At 37.8% G+C, this 20569-nt stretch overlaps 1 protein-coding gene across 1 annotated transcript; it reads left to right on the top strand.

Annotated features, from left to right (window-relative positions):
- Window positions 1-1245: 1245 nt before the first annotated feature.
- LOC307154477 (adhesion G protein-coupled receptor E3-like) lies at window positions 1246-20569 on the top strand. The gene is made up of 18 exons (XM_079864463.1): window positions 1246-1397; window positions 4517-4588; window positions 4748-4888; window positions 4968-5096; window positions 6396-6524; window positions 7216-7347; window positions 8541-8572; window positions 10181-10252; window positions 10403-10595; window positions 12003-12122; window positions 12248-12429; window positions 17104-17265; window positions 17341-17547; window positions 17625-17857; window positions 17935-18001; window positions 18084-18175; window positions 19141-19291; window positions 19952-20569. Exons 1-18 carry the CDS (start codon window positions 1367-1369, stop codon window positions 20114-20116), a joined length of 2310 nt encoding a protein of 769 aa, XP_079720589.1. The 5' UTR covers window positions 1246-1366; the 3' UTR covers window positions 20117-20569.

Genomic DNA, 20569 nt, shown 5'->3' with positions numbered 1-20569 from the left:
ACACCTCGTTCTCAGACCAGCAGCTCATGGGCGCATAAATGCATTTGCTATTTAGATAACGTGGCGCAGGATGTGAAAATGATAATTGCGTCAGGCTGAAACTAGCAAAACACACTTGTGTCGCGTCTGGCGCCTCGCTAAGACACAGAATATGGAGATTAAATGATGCACAGTAAATTGAGATGGTTGTCCCATGGGAAAGTGCTTGAATGATTTCTGAGCCTCCTCCCTGGGATTTTCACTTTCCTGGACAGCAAAGGAAAACGGGAACCGGTGTTGGATCACACAGCTGGCCTTTCTGACTGAAAACCTGAAAACACTCGCAACCTGCAGCTTCAAGGAAGAGATGAGCCTCCAAGCAACATGCTGAATGCAATCAGAGCATTTCAGAACAAAATAACTGCCCTCTGAAAAATGCTGGGTTGTTTTAACCTAATTTTGGGTCATATATGGACAAACCCAGCCGTTGGGTTGACGGGGTTGGGTTGAATTGCATTTTTAATCCAACGTTTGAGTTTGTCCATATTTGACCCAAAAATTGGGTTAAAACAACGACAGAATTCATTCACTTCCCACAAATGCCCCATTTCTGCAGCAGCTCTTCAGCCACGCAGGATTGTGAATGTTTTGGAAGAGCTGAGGGGGGATTTGAGTCCATATTCAAGGATGTGAATGAGCACAAGGAAATGTTCAACTTTAATGAAAACTCCTTCCACGTGGATGATCATCTCACTCTCCAACTGGCAGAAATGGTAGAACTGCAGACAAAAGACACTCTCGAAGCTGAACTCAGAGCACGTTCTGGTCACTTCTGGAGTTTGGTGTCTGGAGAAGATTTTCCCACTTTGAAGCCACTTGTGCAAAAAGTGATGTCCTTCTTTGTGAGCACATACACTTGTGAGTCAGCATTCTCAACCATGAACTTATAAAGAGGAAACAGAGAAACCGCCTCTCCAATGAACATCATGCATGCCTCACAAGAATTGCAACAACAAGCTATAAATACAACATGAAGAAAGCCAAGGAAACGCATGCATGCTTCCACTCATCCCAGCATTAAGGTAATCCTGCTTTTTTGTCATTAAAGGAAACCATCTTGTCTCAGTTACAAATTTGACTGATAAATGAAACATTTGTCCTATCAGTGTGGCTCTCATGAAAAAAATAGTGAAGACCACATCTCTAACCCTTCACTCGAGCGGAAGCAAGTCTACAGTATCACCCAGCTCAGGGTGTGACCGCTTCAGTGTGAACGTTTGCACTCATCTGAACCCTGTACACTGAAACACGAAGGACAAGAAGTGCCTAACCCTTCATATATCACAAACCAAAGCAGAAACAGACAGGAATCACAGTGTTTCCCAACATGGATCTGAAGTGCACACTTATTGTTTTTGGTGAGTTGATGTGTGTGTGTTTGGTGAGTTTGGTGAGTTGATGTGTGTGTGTTTTAATGTGTGTGATAATAAACATCTTTACGTGAAAGATAGTACTTGAAGTTACATGCATCAGGGCTGCACTGATTGGCTGTGGTTAATAATATAATGTACTATATGTAAGGAATCATTGAAAACAGTCCAATGAATGAGAAAATAATGCACACCCGAGGTGGTAACGAAGCGTGTATTTATCTGCATCAAGAACAGAGCCATTACATTGATAAAGAGAAATGTCAGCTTTAAAGTTGCTAACTATTTCACTGATAAAACCGTCAGATCAGCACAGAAACACACATTTCTGTGTGAGCGTGTGTCTGTACTGTATGTGTGTGTGTTTGAGCGGGAGAGAGATAGTACGTGACCTAATTTTGTGGCAAAAACTTGTTTTTATCCTATTGTTTACTATATTTATTTGCTTGGTCAGTGTTGTTGTGGGTTTTGGTTCTTGTTGTCGGCTGTAAAGACCTTTGAAATAACTTTCATTTGGCGTAGTGATATAGAGCTGTAATGCGGTCAAGACCTGCTGGAACTACTTTAGCTGTGTGTTTCACTGGAAATACCTGCACACCTTAGAACGTTCCTCAACCAATCAGATTCAAGCATTCAACAGCCCCGTACTATAATGTACTATAATGCTGTAGCAAACCAGAAGAGTTGTGCGTTTAATGTGTTTCTTGAGTTCTCTTTGTGGGCAGGCAGGGGAGCACAAGTGTAGCTACCTTCAGAAATCATTCTAATATGCCGATTTTGTCACAATTCTGCAAGAGATAGGACCCAGACGCAAATGAGCAGATAACCAATAAAGGCCTTCATTAAAGGATTAGTTCACTTTCAAAAAAAAATTGCTGATAAATTTACTCACCCTGATGTCATCAAAGATATCCATGTCTTTCTTTCTTCAGTCGAAAAGAAATTAAGGTTTTTGAGGAAAACATTCCAGGATTTTTCTACACAGAATGGACTTCAATGGCAACCAACTATACCAATGTTCAAGGAAGGTTCAAATGTCCGTCTCAATGCAGCGTCAAAGTCTCGACATGATTATTATTATTATTATTACACACTTTTTAACCACAAATGCTCGTTGTGTACCATCTCTGAGATGTGCCACGCATTGTGTCATCACGTTGGAAAGGTCGCGCGTCACGTCATCTAAGGCCTCGTTTACACTGCAGGTCTTGATGTCCAATTCTGATTTGTTGCCTATATCTGATTTTTTTGACCGTCTGTTTACACGTTCTTTCAATTGTGACCCATATCCAATTCATGTGTTTACACTTGCCATACTACCTGAAACATCAAGCATGCTAAAAGGGTTAAATTATCTTACACAGATGGACGAACGCGAAATATGATTGATGCTAGCTCTGCGATATATGCGAAGTTCGCCAAACATCACCATGATTATGAGGCGGAGGAGGACGAAAAGTGCCATCATTGCACATGTGCTTCAGTTATTGTGTGCGAGAGAGATCTCAGGACTGGCGGGAGCAGATTGTGTTTAAATATTGGCTTTAACGAGGAGCAGTGGGTCGGAAATTTTAGGATGAGCAAGCCAACCTTTGATATGTTGTGTCAACGTTTGTCAACATTCCTCTCCTACGACGACAACGTTTCGTCGGGCCATCCGTCCCTTTGCAGAAGCGCGTCGGGGTTTCTCTCGTCATTAAACCGCGGAGACGTCGCCTAATACCTCAGAAAATCTGATCTGACTGTTTATATGAGTTGCATTGGCACATATCCGATTTATATCTGATTTATTTCCACATATGAATGAGGCCTGAAACCGCTCTCGAAATGCATACGTTTTTTACACTGTCAGAGAACACATCCGATCTGTGTCACATATGAGCAAAAAAGAAAAAGAAAAAGAAGAATCGGAATTGGGTCACATTTCACTGACAGTGTAAACGAGGCCTAAGTTATTTGTCTGCGAAAAACTCCATCTCATTTTCTCCTCCAACTTCAAAATCGTCCGACATCTTTGTTTTAATTTATTATTATTATTATTTTATTTTTTTTGTGACCTTTCCAATTTGATGACGTAATACGTGGCGCGTCTCAGAAATGGTACATGACGAGCATTTGTGGTTAAAAAGTGTAACATATATCTATATCTATAGATATAGATATATATGTTGTTGTTTTTTTTAAATGGCCGATCGTTTCGTGAGATAAGACCCTTATTTCTCGACTGGGATCGTGTCCAGACTTTGAAGCTGCATTGAGACGGACATTTGAACCTTCTTTGAACATTGGTATAGTTGGTTGCCATTGAAGTCCATTCTGTGTAGAAAAATCCTGGAATGTTTTGCTCAAAAATCTTAATTTCTTTTCGACTGAAGAAACTCATAGCTCGATGTAGATCTCAGATCACCAGTCTCGCCGCAGGTTCTAAGGCAAAAGAGAACTCAAACTAGATTATTAAGAACGAGAGCAAAAGCTAAGCAAAACAGAAGCGGAGAAACAAAATAGCAACAAGGATACTCTGATACCGGGAAAGATTAAAAAACTAGATTAAGCGCTAAAATAATTTCCAAAACACAAACTGGAAAACACCACAAAGTACATACACAAAACAAACCAGCAAAGACATGAGGGAAATAGGTACCATATAAAGGGACCAGAGGATCAGGTGAGCACAATTAGTGAAACGAGGACAAGACGTGGACTAATCAAGGGGGCGTGGTCACGGGAAACAAGGAGGCGGGACAAGAGGAGCACACGCAAACACAGGCCAGGACAGAGCCATGTGCGCACACACAAGACAAACACAGAAACATGAATCCGACAACACAGACGAGGCAGGGCAGAACCCGGACAGATTTGCTGCTCAAGAAACACTTCTGATTATTATCAGGGATTATCATCCGTTGAGGTGCTTCATATTTTTCTGGGAACAATGATTTTATTTGTCAGGATTCTTTGATGAACAAAAGTTCACAAGGACAGTTTATTTGAAATAGAAATATTTTGTAACATTATAAATGTCTACATTTTTAAATATATTCTATATTTTTCTAAATGTAATGAATGCAAAAACAGATAATTCTACAGATCTTCTTTTTCTTCATCAGAGTTTTTCCTGCTGTCTAGTGAGTCTCATGGATGTGGCGATGGATTCACCAGAAGAAGAGGGAGCTGTGTCGGTAATGAGAACCTTGTGTGTTATAATACAATATGGTTTTCTCATAATGTGCATAATACACAGTTAATGCTCTGTATGTCACTCAGAAGAGGGAATTTGTGTAACTGTAGTTTTTAAACTTTGTAATGATATTTCTTTCTTGATTCCTGCCTCTCTTAAGATGATGATGAGTGTGAGACGCTGAATCGGTGTGGCGAAAACGCTCAGTGTTTCAATACAAATGGAAGTTACTACTGCACCTGTGATGAAGGATTTAAATCAGATCCATCCAATTTCACAGCATACACCGGACAGTGTGTGGGTACGAGAGGGGTTTATCTGATAAACTATGATTACTATGATTAAAACACTATGATTAATACCAACTGTTTCCCCAACAGATATCAATGAGTGTTTTGAGAATATTGCATGCACAGATGGTCTGAAGTGTGTGAACACCTATGGCTCTTATAAATGCACGTGTCCTGAAGGATTTGATCTTGACACAAGACTAGACCTCGGATGTGAAGGTGAGCGGCCTCACTCGTATTGCTTTCCATTTACTGTTAATCAAACCAAAGAACTTCAGTTTCAGAAATTGCCTTTTTCATTAATGGTCAATATGTGCCTTTGTAAAATGATCAAATGGAACATTCAGAAATGACGTTTTTACAAATTAATGGAAAGTATTATCTTGTTTGCAGGGATGGTGTTTAAACCCATAACTAAATATGCATAGATAATTATTAGATGACAGATAAAAACAGAGGATTTTTTTACCTAGTTCAAGCACTGGTTAATTTCTGACCCTGATTATAACCATCCAAGATCTATGTGATGCATTTATATATTTTAAGCATATAATTTAATGAAACTTTAAACATGAGGTGGTTCACAGGAAAGTTGACCTCTCATGCTGAGACCACATGAAAATTACCCAAAAATACATATGGTTTGATGTGGATAATTATCATCGAGTATTATACATGTTCGGTATCATTTGAAATGTCTCAGTGCGACTGGTACAAAGGTCTCATTTCCAAATAAGTAAAACAAAAGGTAATAAGGTTTTTAAGAGTTTAGAGATAGCTGGCACACAAAGGAAGGTGGTCTCTAGACAAATGGTCTCCTACCCCCCAAAAGGTGTCAACACTGAATGTAAATTCCCATTGTTAGCAGATGTTTCCATGTGAAAGAAGTTCTGTCTATATACTGAAATACAACGAGAAGATCGTGGCCTTTCTGTATCTCAGATTAGCCCGAGAGGCTGACAGTGAGATTCTCAGCTTCATGTATAATGTCAGGTTCGCATCTCTTCTCTTTATTCCAGAGCATTTGATGTTTTGTATCGATTATCTTTGAATTGAAAATGGAATTGGAATGATACATTTACCTGACATAATAAATTGTTACATTTGATTATTCTAACTGACTTTGACATTATTTTCATTAAAGAGTTAAAAAGAATAGTCAAACATTCGCTCACATTTAATGATCCACAGATATCATTAAAACCTTTTCATTTATGGAGTCAGATGAAATAACGTGAGAATACATTTCCAAATGTATTTCATTTAATCAAAAATACTTTGCCAAGAGAAAAGACAGTAACACGTAGAGACCTTCCACGCTGGTCGGATGCCGGACTTTAGGCCGATCGAGTGCGAGCTTACAATCACATTAAACATCATAACATTCTGTGTGTGTCTGCTGTCTTAACATCAAAACGGTTTCAATATTATTAAATAAAAAGATGTTATCAAAGGAATCTGCATTCATGTGACTGACAGTCTTCTCTCTCTCTCTCTCTCTGTCTCTCTCTCTCTCAGACGTCGATGAGTGTAAATATCCAGATGTTTGCGGCACAAAAGCAGAGTGCAGAAATCATACTGGCAGCTTCATCTGCGAATGTGTCTCAGGTTACAGTAACTACGGCAACAACCAGTCAAAATGCATCGGTGAGCGATCAAGTAGATTGCACTTTTCAAAACATATATGTGCTAGTTTAAGTGTGATTAATTGTGTTGTGTTTATGTGCGCAGAGATGAACTATGTTACTATAATAACACCCTGCACTGAATTAAAACCTTAAACCTTAAAGTCTTAAATTGGCCAACTGCTATTTTATATTTATACTGTGTTAATAATGTGAGTATATTAGTATTGGAACTTATTTCATTTCAGTCCATAAAAAAGTGCCAATAATTCACATAAAAAAGTGCCATTTTTTATTTCATAAAGTTATGCATAAAGGTAAAAAAAGCACTGGGAATTAAATGTAGGGGGCATATATTGTCCCTTAATGGAAAAGGTATGACTGAAGTCTAAGTGGAAGAGAGGGGGTACGCAGAAGGAGGAACACCACTGAAATCTTGTTGAATCCACAATCTTGCTGAAATTGCTGCTTAATAAAATAGTATTTTTTTATGGTTATGGGATAAAATAGTCCACTACTGTGATTAAAATACTATGATTAATACCAACTGTTTCCCCAACAGATATCAATGAGTGTCTTGAAAAGAAATCTGAATGCTCAGATGGATTTTAAATCCATAAATAAATAGGCCTAGAATATAATTTCATGAACTATATTCATTATGGAGTTTTAAAGCGTTATATAATCCGGTCTTCTCTCTCTCTCTCTCACAGACATCGATGAGTGTAATAAAGATCCAGATGTTTGCGGCACAAACGCAGTGTGCAGAAATCATCCAGGCGGCTACACCTGCGAATGTAACCTGGGTTACAGTAACTACGGCAACAACCAGTCAAAATGCACCGGTGAGCGTTCAAGTAGCATGCGAACTTTTCAAAAAATAAATGTGCTAGTTTTAGTGATTAATTGTGTTGTGTTTATGTGAATACATCGGTGAGTGTTCGTGTCAACATGCATTATCTTTATTAAACGTCACTGGACTCCATAAACACAAGTTAACAATACGTTTCAGTTTTTATCCAAACACTCAGTTGTAAAAACACAGGAAGTGACTCTGGCAAATACACACCGACTACAGTCACATGTGACACATATCTGACACAAGTTGTGTAACTATAACACATTAGTGTGTAAAAGGTTTCAACACACTTCTGTGTAAGAGGAATAACACATTAGTTGTGTTAAAGGTAACACAAAATGTGTAGTCCTTATAAACACAGAGATGTGTTAAGAATCGACACAGGTTGTGTGTTAAATTTGACACAACATGTGTTGTCCCTGAGCACACACACTACATGTGTTAAAATCTACACAACATGTGTCATTTTTAACACATCTCTTTTTACAGGTTGTGTTGTTTTCAAATCATCATTTTATATGAGCGCCGACACTCACCATCACTGTGAATGATATGCACAATTTGTGTGTTAAAATTACTTACACACACATTTATTGTGTTAAATTTGACACAACATGTGTTGTCCCTGAACACACACACTACATGTGTTAAAACTGACACAACGTGTGTCATTTTTAACACATCTCTTTTTAGGGTGCAGTGTTTCGTAAACAATTCTGCAGCTTTGAAAATAATTGTGAGTCAATCATTCAATGATTAATTTATAAATACAGCTAGTTGCTTTGTTACTGAATGTAAGGATGACTCAATGACTCGCTCATTGAGAAGACAGTGACTTACTGGTTTTAGTGTAATATATTTTAAAGAATCACTTCATTTTTCCATCATTGCATATTGCTCTATTGAACATTTTTCATTGAAAACATTTTTTATTTCATAAAGTTATTCATAAAGGTAAAAAAGCACTGGGAAATAAATTTAGGGGGCAAATATTGTCCCTTAATGGAAAAGGTATGACTGAAGTCTAAGTGGAAGAGAGGGGGTACGCAGAAGGAGGTACACCACTGAAATCTCGCTGAATCCACAATCTTGCTGAAATTGCTGCTTAATAAAATCGTTATTTTTCAAAGTTTTGCAGTTATTATATTATTGTCTTCATGCTGATTTCTGTCATTGCAGGTAGAAATATAACACTGCTGGAAGGACCCAACGTAAGTTGAGTTTCTGAAAATGAAGTTGTAGAGACTCCTATCAATAATAGTCCAAACTGAAGCAGTGCAATAACATGTGCATTTTAGATATGTGTGTAATCTGAAATATGAATGTGCTTTTCTAATAATTGCTGATGGTTTATGGGGACATTCAGTCCATATAAGCCGTGAATACTCTGCATACAAAAGCCAATTGAAAGAATGAGTTTGTGGACTCGCTAATTAATTAACACTATAAATTACTACAAATTCCCTTGTTATTTGAGGAGTAACATAAAGCTTACATAATAAAATTTTGAAATACGTAACTGTCAATCATTCATTTATTTGGCAAACCAGGGTTTTGGGTAAGCGGGTCCACAACAGCTTTGAAGCCTATACTCTCTGTCATCATCATTGTTCTGCATTCTCATTGTTTGCTGGCAATATGGGGGATTTAATGCGCAGAGAAAGCTGTCCACGAAGCTGTCCATTTCAACCACGCATTCTCTTTACTTCTTTTTACAAACTTAAACTTTTATTCCAGTACTTCTGTGACAAAAGTTTGTTAGTTTGGATCAGGGCCGGCCCGAGGCATAAGCGAACTAAGTGTCTGCTTGGGGCCCCCTGGCCACCCCCTGTTTTTTTTACATATTAATTAACTTAAACAAGTGACATAAATAAATGAATGAATGAATGAATGAATGAATAATTCAAGACAAGTAAAATTCTGATTTCATGATCAATATACCTGTCTACAACTCCTGCTGTGTCTGCCAGTGTTTGAGTCATGCGCATAACCTCGCGTGCAGACAATTCGTGCGCAAAGTCACGGTAATGTTAAGCCATGGTACAAAAATTTGATTTGATCAATGATTGACATTTAAATCAATGATTTATCCTTTAAATTTAATGATATTCAGAACAGAACAAGAATTAAAAAAATATCTATAAACAAGCCAAAATAATTGAAAGCAAAAGTGAAAGTAAGCGATTCGCGATGTATTTGGATGGTAAACTATTCTTTATTATAGGCTTCTTTGTACTTTGGAAAAAATCATCCTCTTTACACGCAAAAATGTGCTTGGAAACATCACAGTGGAGCGGTGCTTACTGTGAACGGTATGAATTGTACTACTGACTATTTAAACAGAGCAGTGTAAGTTTTATATGTTAGGTTGACTATTTTATTATTATACATTTATTACGGCTATAATGAACAGGCTGCGATGTCAAGATTGCAATGTTGGAATATGTTTACAGTTTGTTTTCAGGAGTTTCAAAGAGTTAGTAAAAGAGTAAAGAAAGAGTTAAAACTTTTTTAACTACGCGTGGTGGGAGGGAATCAAATTCTGCTTAGGGCCCCCAAAAGGCTCGGGCCGGCACTGGTTTGGATACAAACACTGTCCACTGTAGCGCGCAAAATACAGAAAAGCACCTTTAGAAAAGTATTTTCATTTCCACCAGTAGGTGGCGACAAATGTTTAAAAAAAATATGTCATTGAATCATTTGTTAAAGAAATTTGTTAAAAAACACTGTCTGTGTCTCATTTCAGAGGCACTCAGCATACCCGGCTAAAGTCATCACTCACACATCGTCAAATTCTGTCTTCTCAATTTTGATTTCAGAGTCAGACTGAAAAGCTTCAAAATCTTCTAGAGCAGATCGAGAACATTACAGCTCAAGAGCTTACTTTGACTGTAAGTCTTCAAGATCATTTTTTTTATATATAAAATAATCAAATCAAATGTAATTGTCAGTTACATTATTGACATTGCAAGTCTGATTAATTGGCTTTCTTAATATTTACATTTACAGTATTTTTTTTTTTTCTCTGATCAATAAATTAGACTCCAGTGACCGATGTTTTGAATATGGTCCTCAACACTTCAGAAGAGATTTCAGAGTCTTCCTCATCAGCCAGCTCAGCTGAACTAGCCTCCAACGGAAACCATGTGTTAAAAGCCAACGTGAAACTCCTCTCTACATTGGTGAAGCCGACAGACACACATAACAGAGTCAGTTTTACTCTTGCTGCTGTTGGTGAGTGGAGAAACTGTTATTATTGATGATGAAACTGAGCTTATATATGATATAGTTTATATAGAAAACACCCGCTTCAGCCACAGCCTTAGGGTCTTTTTACACGACACCGTGTTCAACTAAAAACGTAAAACTTTTTATACTTTTGGCCGTTCGTTTCCACGACAACAAAGAGTCAGTTTGGGTGCCTGAAAATGCAAAGTTTTGAAAACTCAAAGGAAACACTTCTGAGTTTTAAGCGTTGTTGTGTAAACGTAGGGGAGACCGGGGACAGTTGCAACACTTTTTGCATTTCTCTCAGTTACTCAGAGACTATTGGGACTAGATCAAGCAAATTTGTATATATTAAACTCTATACCATTTAAAGATGATTATATATGACATATCGTTCACAGTATTTATTTGAATGGAAGAAGCCAGATGTTGCAACTGACCCCAACCCAGGGGACAGTTGCAACACAACCATGAGACGGTTGCAACATGTTAAAAATACCTTAAATTTCACTAATTAACTTTAGCTTTTTGTCTCAATGAGCATATAGAATTCTGAAAATATGAACTGTTTTAGGCCTATAGTATTATTTATTTCTATAATAATATTATTGTAACCTATTATTTATTTATTTAGTGATATTTATCAAATAACAGTTATTGAGTTTTGTTTGTTTATGTGTAGAACATAGGCCTACATATATTCAGTGTGCAGGTGTTACAGATGATATTCAATCTCTCCATATTTCAGTGCCAGACAGGAAGAATTGAACAATTTGCAATGCAACAAACTTTTATTAAACATGCAATTTATAACTTGTTGCAACTGTCCCCAAAACTATCAGCCATGATACACTGACTTTGACACATGCTAACTATGTCACTAAGAAGTCAACAAAACAATAATTCAAACTAAGTAAGTTGAAATGTTACTTTCATACCTCCAAAACAAGTTTTGTTCAATAAATTCAGCAGCAGATGTTGAATATGTCTACTGTCTTCTTGTTGGGGGAGGGTCTAACTGTGCATGTGCAGTATGAGTGTCATCACTCTAGCTTGTTTCTGATTGGAGAAAAATTACATGTTGCAACTGTCCCCTGTTGCAACACTCCCCGGTCTCCCCTACCCTAAGATGAATCAACTAAAGATAAAAGAAGACATTACATCTCTAAAGATCTCAGCAGAAGAGGATTAAACAACTCCACAAACAGCATTACCAGCTTCACTTAATTTAACTCTGGGGATTTTGCTGTGTACAAAGTTAACTGATTAGTTCAAACTAGTAATTAGATGAAATAGTTATTTTATTTTAGTCTTTTTATTGTTTTGTTTTTTGCACATTTGTGCAGATTGAATCAACTTTAATAAAAACAAAAAAACAAAAAACAAAACATAACTGCTTATTTTCTAAATCAGAGGTTGAAATCTTCATGGTTGGATCCAGTGTCACCTTAGATAAAATCCCTCGACTTGTCACAACAAATTGTTCTATGGACATCGATCTCATTGAGATCGCCAATAACAACAATGAAACAAGTATGTGAGATGTGTTTTAATACAACATTTTAAATAAAACATTTTTAGAAGATATATCACTAAACCACATTTAACTAAAGGTTTTAATGTGTTGAATACAAGTTTCTTCTGTTTCTGTCACACAGGATCAGCTGCTGTGGCTTTCATGAGTTATAACACAATGGAGAATTTACTGAAGCCAGACTTCTTCAACACACCAACTGACACGATTAAAACCATGATGTCCACTGTGATCTCAGCTACTCTTCTCAAAACCACCAACAGTAAACTCACCAAACCAGTCAACTTCACCTTCAAACACATCAGAGTGAGAGACTGAAATGTGTTTTTGTCCAACCTGAGAACTGATGATTATGACTTTATTCTGCGCATGCGTCGCGTCTGAACACGTTGTTGTCTTTGGAGCTCTATCGATTTGATTTATAATTCTTGATTTTCTCTTTAAACTCACTTACAACGAACATTTTACACTTTTCCTCGCTGAGAAGCACTACTGCTCAAACCTCATAGTTACAACGCGGACTGTTGAGCAGATGCGTCTCAAGCCTATTAGTGATCCAACGCTGGATACTCTTATAGGTTACGTCCGTGGATCACGGCTGAACGCGTCTTCTCCACACTCACTTACAAACAAACATTTTTTTTTCGCCTATTGTGCGTCTACTCTACACCCGTACCACTAAAAAGACGGATTATATCCAAGAGTTTAGTCATAAATTAGTATTAATATTGATAGCATCACTGGTAGCGTCGTTGCTAACTTACTGTCCATCTGTTAAAATGGCGAATATATCAGATGTAAGTAGTCTACCTTTTGGTGCAGGTGAGGACACATTTGAGCTGCACGCATTGCAGTCCGAGCTGGAAGCTGTTGAGAAACAGATCCACGACCTTTTAGTGAGACAAGCCGAGCTGAGAGACCGGCGTTTAGCTCTTGAAACATCACGCACCGATGCACACAAATCAGTTAACGTTACTAACCCGCTGACTCCGACCTCGTCTACTCCATGCGTTTCTCAGCATCGGTCCCAAGCGTCGAGGTCGCGATCAGCCATGGTCTCGTTCACTCCGGCTCCAACACGCCACCACGTGAACAATCGCCGCTCGCGTTCCCGAGGTTCTGAACGGTGACGAGCGCGTCGGAACTGTGGTCCTGCACGCGGGAGTGAACGACATCAGGCTGCGCCAGACGGAGGTTCTGAAGAAAGACTTCAGGAATCTGATCGATACGGTACGCAGCACATCGCCCGAAACAACGATTATTGTGTCAGGACCGCTTCCCACGTACCGACTAGGACATGAAAAGTTTAGTAGACTATTCGCGCTAAATGAATGGTTAATGTCATGGTGCAATGAGCAGAAACTGCTCTTTGTAAATAATTGGAATCTGTTTTGGGAGCGTCCTAGGCTTTTCCGTGCCGATGGCTTACACCCAAGCAGATTCGGAGTGGATCTTCTGTCGGATAACATCTCCAAAATGTTAAATACCATTAGATGACTAGTTACCAAAAGTCCAAATCATAGTCTCTGCTGCACCAATTTAACTGATATAAATACTAGTGTAGAACATTGCATAGAAACTGTGTCTATTCCTCGTTTAGTGAGATCAAATAATAAATCTACTGCAGGATCTAGGAAAAATCTAATTGTTATTAAAACAGAAAATGTTGCTATTAGTAAACAAAAACAATTTCTAAAGCTAGGTCTTCTAAACATTAGATCACTCACACCTAAGGCAGTTATTGTAAATGAAATAGTCACAGATAATAGCTTCAATGTACTTTGCCTTACTGAAACCTGACTTAAACCAAATGATTATTTCGGTCTAAATGAGTCTACTCCATCTGGATACTCCTATAAGCATGAGCCCCGTCTGATTGGTCGTGGCGGCGGTGTTGCAACAATCTATAGAGATATTCTCAATGTTACTCAGAAAACGGGCTATAAGTTTATTTCGTTTGAAGTACTTGTACTAAATGTTACGCTCTTAGATGTTAGAAAAAAATCCCTATTATCTCTAGCCTTGGCTACCGTATATAGACCGCCAGGGCCTTACGCTGATTTCCTAAAAGAGTTTGCAGATTTTCTCTCAGATCTATTGGTCAATGTCGATAAAGCATTAATTGTTGGAGATTTTTACATACACGTAGATAATCCAAATGATGCGTTAGGGGCTGCGTTTACAGATTTATTAAATTCCTTTGGGGTCAAGCAAAACGTCACCGGACCGACTCATCGTCTTAATCATTCACTCGATTTAATTATATCATATGGAACCGATCCAACCGATATAGATATCATTCCACAAAGTGACGATGTCACTGACCATTATATGGTAACTTGCATATTACGTACTGCTGTAATATGTCATGCGGCGCCGCGTTATCGACCAGGCAGAACAATCCTTCCATCCACCATAGATAATTTCTCAAATTGCTTATCTAATCTGTCTCAGCTGCTGCCTGAACCCAAACAAACAGATGAATTAGAAGAACTAACTAGTACTATGAGCTCCATTCTCTCTGGAACACTGGATATTGTTGCACCCATTAGATTAAAAAAGATCAGAGAGAAAATTAAAGCACCATGGTACAACAATACTACGCGTGTTCTAAAGAGAGAAACCCGTAATTTAGAGCGTAAATGGAAACAAACTAACTTAGAGGTCTTTAGAATCGCGTGGAAAGACAGTATGTCACGTTATAAAAAGGCCCTAAAAGCGGCCAGGGCTGAGCACCTCCGCAAACTAATAGAAAATAACCAAAACAATCCAAGGTTTTTATTTAACACCGTGGCTAGACTAACAAATAAACAGACATCACCCGAACAAAATATCCCGTTACAGTTTAGTAGTAATGATTTCCTGAACTTCTTCACTGAGAAAATAGAAAACATCAGAACCACAATTGTAAACGTTCAATCTTCAATCGCGCCTTATTATTCAGCCTGAATTATCACCCCGCAAGAACAATTACAGTGCTTTACAACTATAGAACAAAAAGAGTTAAATAAACTTATCATTTCATCTAAAACAACAACATGTTTATTAGATCCTATACCAACTAAACTATTGAAAGAAGTGTTACCTGTAGTGGAAGAGCCTCTCCTCAATATTATTAACTCATCTTTATCTTTAGGTCATGTTCTAAGAACATTTAAATTGGCAGTTATAAAACCTCTCATTAAGAAACCACAATTAGATCATAATAATCTAGCAAATTATTGACCCATTTCAAATCTTCCATTTATGTCTAAAATACTAGAAAAAGTTGTGTCCGCTCAACTGGGCTCTTTCTTGCATGAAAATGACATCTATGAAAAGTTTCAGTCTGGGTTCAGGCCGCACCATAGCACTGAAACTGCGCTCGTTAAAATCACAAATGATTTACTCTTAGCTTCTGACCAAGGCTGTATCTCAATACTAGTTTTACTTGATCTTAGTGCTGCGTTCGATACTATAGATCATACAATACTCTTAGATCGACTACAAAATTATACTGGTGTTCAAGGACAAGCATTAAGCTGGTTCAGATCATACTTATCAGACCGCTACCATTTTGTCTATTTAAATGGAGAAAAATCGATCATAACTCCAGTAAACTATGGAGTGCCGCAGGGATCTGTGTTAGGCCCTCTATTATTTTCAATATATATGCTGCCACTTGGAAATATTATAAGGAAACATGGAATTAGTTTCCATTGTTATGCTGATGACACTCAAATCTATATTTCATCACGGCCAGATGAAAACGATAAATTATCCAAATTGACAGAGTGTGTTAAAGATATAAAAGATTGGATGACGCGTAATTTTCTTTTATTAAATCCAGACAAGACAGAGGTAATACTTATCGGTTCAAAAAACCGCCCACAAAACCTCTTACAATACAACTTTAACATCGTAGGATGTCCTGTTACTTTATCCTCTACAGTAAAAGACCTGGGTGTTATACTCGACTGTAACCTGTCTTTTGAAAATCATATTTCATATGTTACAATAACAGCCTTTTTCCACCTTAGAAACATTGCTAAGCTACGTAATATCCTATCAGTTTCTGATGCAGAAAAGCTAGTTCATGCATTCATGACCTCGAGACTAGATTACTGTAATGCTTTATTAGCCGGTTGTCCTGCAACCTCAATAAACAAGATACAGTTAGTCCAAAATGCAGCCGCTAGAGTTCTTACTAGGTCAAGAAAATATGATCATATAACACCGATTTTAACATCACTACATTGGTTACCTATAAAGTCCCGTATTATTTACAAGGTATTGCTACTGACTTATAAAGCCCTAAACGGCTTAGCTCCAGTCTATTTAACCGATCTTCTATCGCCCTATAATCCATCGCGCTCTTTAAGATCACTAAATTCGAGGCTTTTGGTCATACCTAGGATATCCAGATCCACCAAAGGAGGGAGATCATTTTCACATTTAGCTCCAAAACTCTGGAATAGCCTTCCTGATACTGCTCGTTGCTCAGACTTGCTCTCCCAGTTTAAAACTAGATTAAAGACGCATCTTTTCGGCCAGGCATTCATATAATATTTTTAATCTTACAGTTCAAACTACAATCCGGCCTATAGTTCATAAATGCCAGAGGAGAACTGGCCCCCAACTGAGCCTGGGTTCTCCCAAGGTTTTTTTTTTTCTCCATTAGGTCACCTGATGGAGTTTTAGGACACCATTAGGTCACTTGATGGAGTTTTTCGGTTCCTTGCCACTGCTGCCTTTGGCTTGCTCAGTTGGTGATATTTTGGGGATATTTAATTTTATTTTATCAATCAATAAATTCCACTAGAAACAAACCTTGTTGTATTATTTTAATTTAATACTGTGAAGCTGCTTTGATACAATCTGTATTGTGAAAAGCGCTATACAAATATACTTGACTTGACTTGACTTGACTTGATGAACATCTGAAAACATCTAATATTCAGTGTTATACTATTTTCTGCATGTTCTTTCTTCTTTTTGCAGGAGTTTGACCCTGACGGTTCTCTGTCCTGTGTGTACTGGAGCATCAGCGAGTGGATTGTAGATGGTTGTTCTGTTTTAAAGACCAACAGAAGCTACACTGTGTGTTCCTGTGTTCATCTGTCCACATTCGCTCTCATCATGCAAACCAGCCGCCCATCAGAGGTACGAGAACATTTATAGTGAGCATTGAAGAACAGCACAGATTTGGCACTCATGTACTCTGACATGTTTCCTCAGAGCGACTCACTGCTGGACGTGTTGAATTTGGTGTGTGTGATCGTGGGGCTGGTGTTCTTCAGTTTGGCCCTGTTGACCTTTGCCCTTTGTCAGTGGAGTCCTGGAGTGAATAATGTGGCTCGAATCAACCTCTGCGTGAGTCTTCTGTTGGCTCACCTTCTGTTCCTGCTCACACAACAGTTCCTGAGCCTCATACGCCCTCATCAGGTGAGAATGATGAAAGAGCCCTACAGCTCAGCACAGTCTCACTGAGAATCATCATAACCGTCTCTCGTGATCTCCAGGTGTTGTGTGCCGTGATATCAGGTGTGCTGCACTTCCTCTTTCTCTCCGGCTTTGTGTGGATGTTCATTGAAGCTGTGCTGCTCTTCATCTGTGTGAAGAACCTATCACAGATCAGCTCCAAAAGGAGGGGGGTGCTTAGCAGTAGATTCCTGTGTGTGATTGGATATACGGTTGCTCTGGTTGTGGTGGCTGTGTCTGCTGGGGTGAATCCTAAAGGCTACGGAAGTGAAAAGTGAGTTTAGTTTGAGCGACTCAGAGATCAACACCTTCATGTTTGTTCATTTTAATTATTTTTCTTCCTCTAAACAGGTGCTGGATTAAAATGGATAAAGGCTTTATCTGGAGTTTTCAGGGACCTGTTTGTGTCATACTAGCAGTAAGCACATTTCTCATCATGACTTTGTATTAAAAGGAAAAGTGATTAAAGATTAATTACTGTTGTTTCTCTTACTGTGCAGTTAAACATAATTCTCTTCATCTACATCATCATCAGTCTGACCTCCACCTTGAAAAATCTGAACGCTGAAGTTTCACATATGAAACGAACCAAGTAACAAACAATATGATTTGAACACTCCATGAAATGTGTATATATATTGTTATATGCTGCATATTTCTAGACACCTTTAACCTTATTTTGATTATTCTCAGGTTAGGTAAAGTCAAATGTGTCCTAAATCATAAGCATCTGAATGTTCATACTCACAATCCACAGGTCAGAAGACTTCTTCGTGGTCTGTTCCGCTCACTTTTTTAGAAATCAAAGACTTTTGGCAGGCGAGAGTAGCAAAAGAGTTTCTTAGTTTCAATTAAATATAGTTTTATTATCTACAGGTTAATTAGTTTACATATAAAGTACTAATATATAAAAAAAGACAAAACAACATCAAGAGTAAATCGTTTATAAGCGTTGTAACACCGGAGAGGCCATTAAGAATCAGCGTCTGCCTTCATCTTCTCCTTTCAGCCTTTTATAGACCATCTGATTTCTTGAGGTCGTCATCTTTGGAAATTCCCTCATAAATTATCAGTCTCTTACAGACAATTTATCCAATCCACCAATGAGGTGTCGTGAGTTCTGGGAATTCATTTCGGACCTGTCTTTGTAAAGCCTTTCGCCTCTTAGTCTTCCTTCTTCAGACTTTTCTTCTTTGTTGCATTCTGCGCTTCGTCCGCAACACGTCCAACGTTAATGCTTGCATGTATCTTCTTTCTTTAGCAAAGCTCTTTCTAATACATGTTTTGTTCCTCTCTATGCTTTTTAATTAATGCTTAAAACATTAAGTGTGGTATGTTTTTCTTTATAAACCACTTTCTCAAAAAAAACATTTTACAATTACAATTGCAGAGTTTTTCTTCATAAACCACTTTCTTAATAAACAAGTTTCAAGTGTGGTTGATTACAATACAGCAGTCTTCTACAGACAAAAAGGCATACTTATAACAGGACAATTGCAGATTTTCCACAACAATATAATCAATAAATATATATTAACTCTCCATCTTTCTCTGCAGGAATATGACATTTAAAACACTGGCTCAGTTTGTGGTTCTTGGTTGCTCCTGGATTCTGGGTTTCTGGAAGGAGCTGGAGATCCCCTTCCTGATCTTGAACTCCCAGCAGGGAACCTTCATGTTCCTGGTCTATTGTGTCCTCAATAATCAGGTCAGACATCAGTACAGACAGTCTACCAGAAAATCATCTCTCACCTACTTTATATTAAAGGGTTAGTTCCCAAAAATGAAAATTAGCCCATGATTTACTCACCCTCAAGTCATCCTAGGTGTATATGACATTCTTCTTTCAGACGAATACAATCAGAGATATATTTAAAAATGTCCTGGCTCTTCCAAGCTTTATAATGGCAGTGAATGGCCGTTTCGGTGAAAGAGTGACCCTTGACCTGACGCACAACGTAATGGCGAACACGGAGATAGAGCAAAATAAAACACTCACAAATTAGTTTAAAAAGACAATTTTTTGAGAGAAAATGTGAGAGGAGCTTGAGTTTGTTGCCCAGCCCTGTTTGTTTGAACCGCGAGAGGCGTCAAAGCTTACGCCACTCCTACGTCTACGTCATACATGCGTCACTGGTTACTCTTTTGGTGCAAGTCGACTTGCGTACGGCCGTCTGCCGGAAGCTAGTTGTTTTAGTCGATATGTTTTTCTCACACACCTATTTTAGCTTCAGGTTCTAAAGGGTTAAGTTAATTTTTCATTTCTCATCTTCTAAAATTAAATTCTTGAAAAATAACCTGGACATATTCTGTGTTTTTGTTTTTTTAACCAGAGTTTAAAACTATTTCTCTTCTCATTCTTGTCCAGGTCAGGCAGCAGTACAGGAAGTTCTTCAGAAGTCTTTGCTGTGGACTCAAATTAACACCATCAAGAAACACTGAAGACACAAGCATCCATATTCAACAAAGGAAGTGCCATTCTTATGAAAGTGATTCTGTCATGACCGTCTCAGTTACAAATTTCACTAGTTAACCTGCTATATATTTACAGCGGTCAATACACTTATATGAATCTATACATTTCTTTAAGTGCAACATTTCTTTGGTAGAGGAACTACCATGATTTTTAGAGGCTTGTATAAAGGGTTACACTTTTAAAACGCTAACAAAAATAATAAGATAAAGCAATTGTTTTTCAGTTTAAAGTGTTTTATTAAAGCAGTGTGATATCTGTAACATTTCAAATCTTATTTTCTTTTAAACAATCTATTCAAAACTCAAAACATATTCATAACTCATAATCTCACAATCCAAAAAGATCCCACAGAAGTTATTTGTGAATAAACAAATTTAGTTTCACAATTAAAAACAATAACATAAATTGCCTGTAATAAAACAGAAAAAGGTTTCATATGATTTTGCATAAGAAATGAACCACAATATCAGTAGTTTGAATCATTTATTTTAAATAAATCTAGTATTTGTT

This window comes from Squalius cephalus (genome assembly GCF_949319135.1).
Source record: "Squalius cephalus genome assembly, chromosome: 2".
Taxonomy (NCBI): domain Eukaryota; kingdom Metazoa; phylum Chordata; class Actinopteri; order Cypriniformes; family Leuciscidae; genus Squalius; species Squalius cephalus.
Note: the sequence above shows the minus strand (reverse complement) of the source record. Positions and strands in the feature narration are given on the sequence as shown.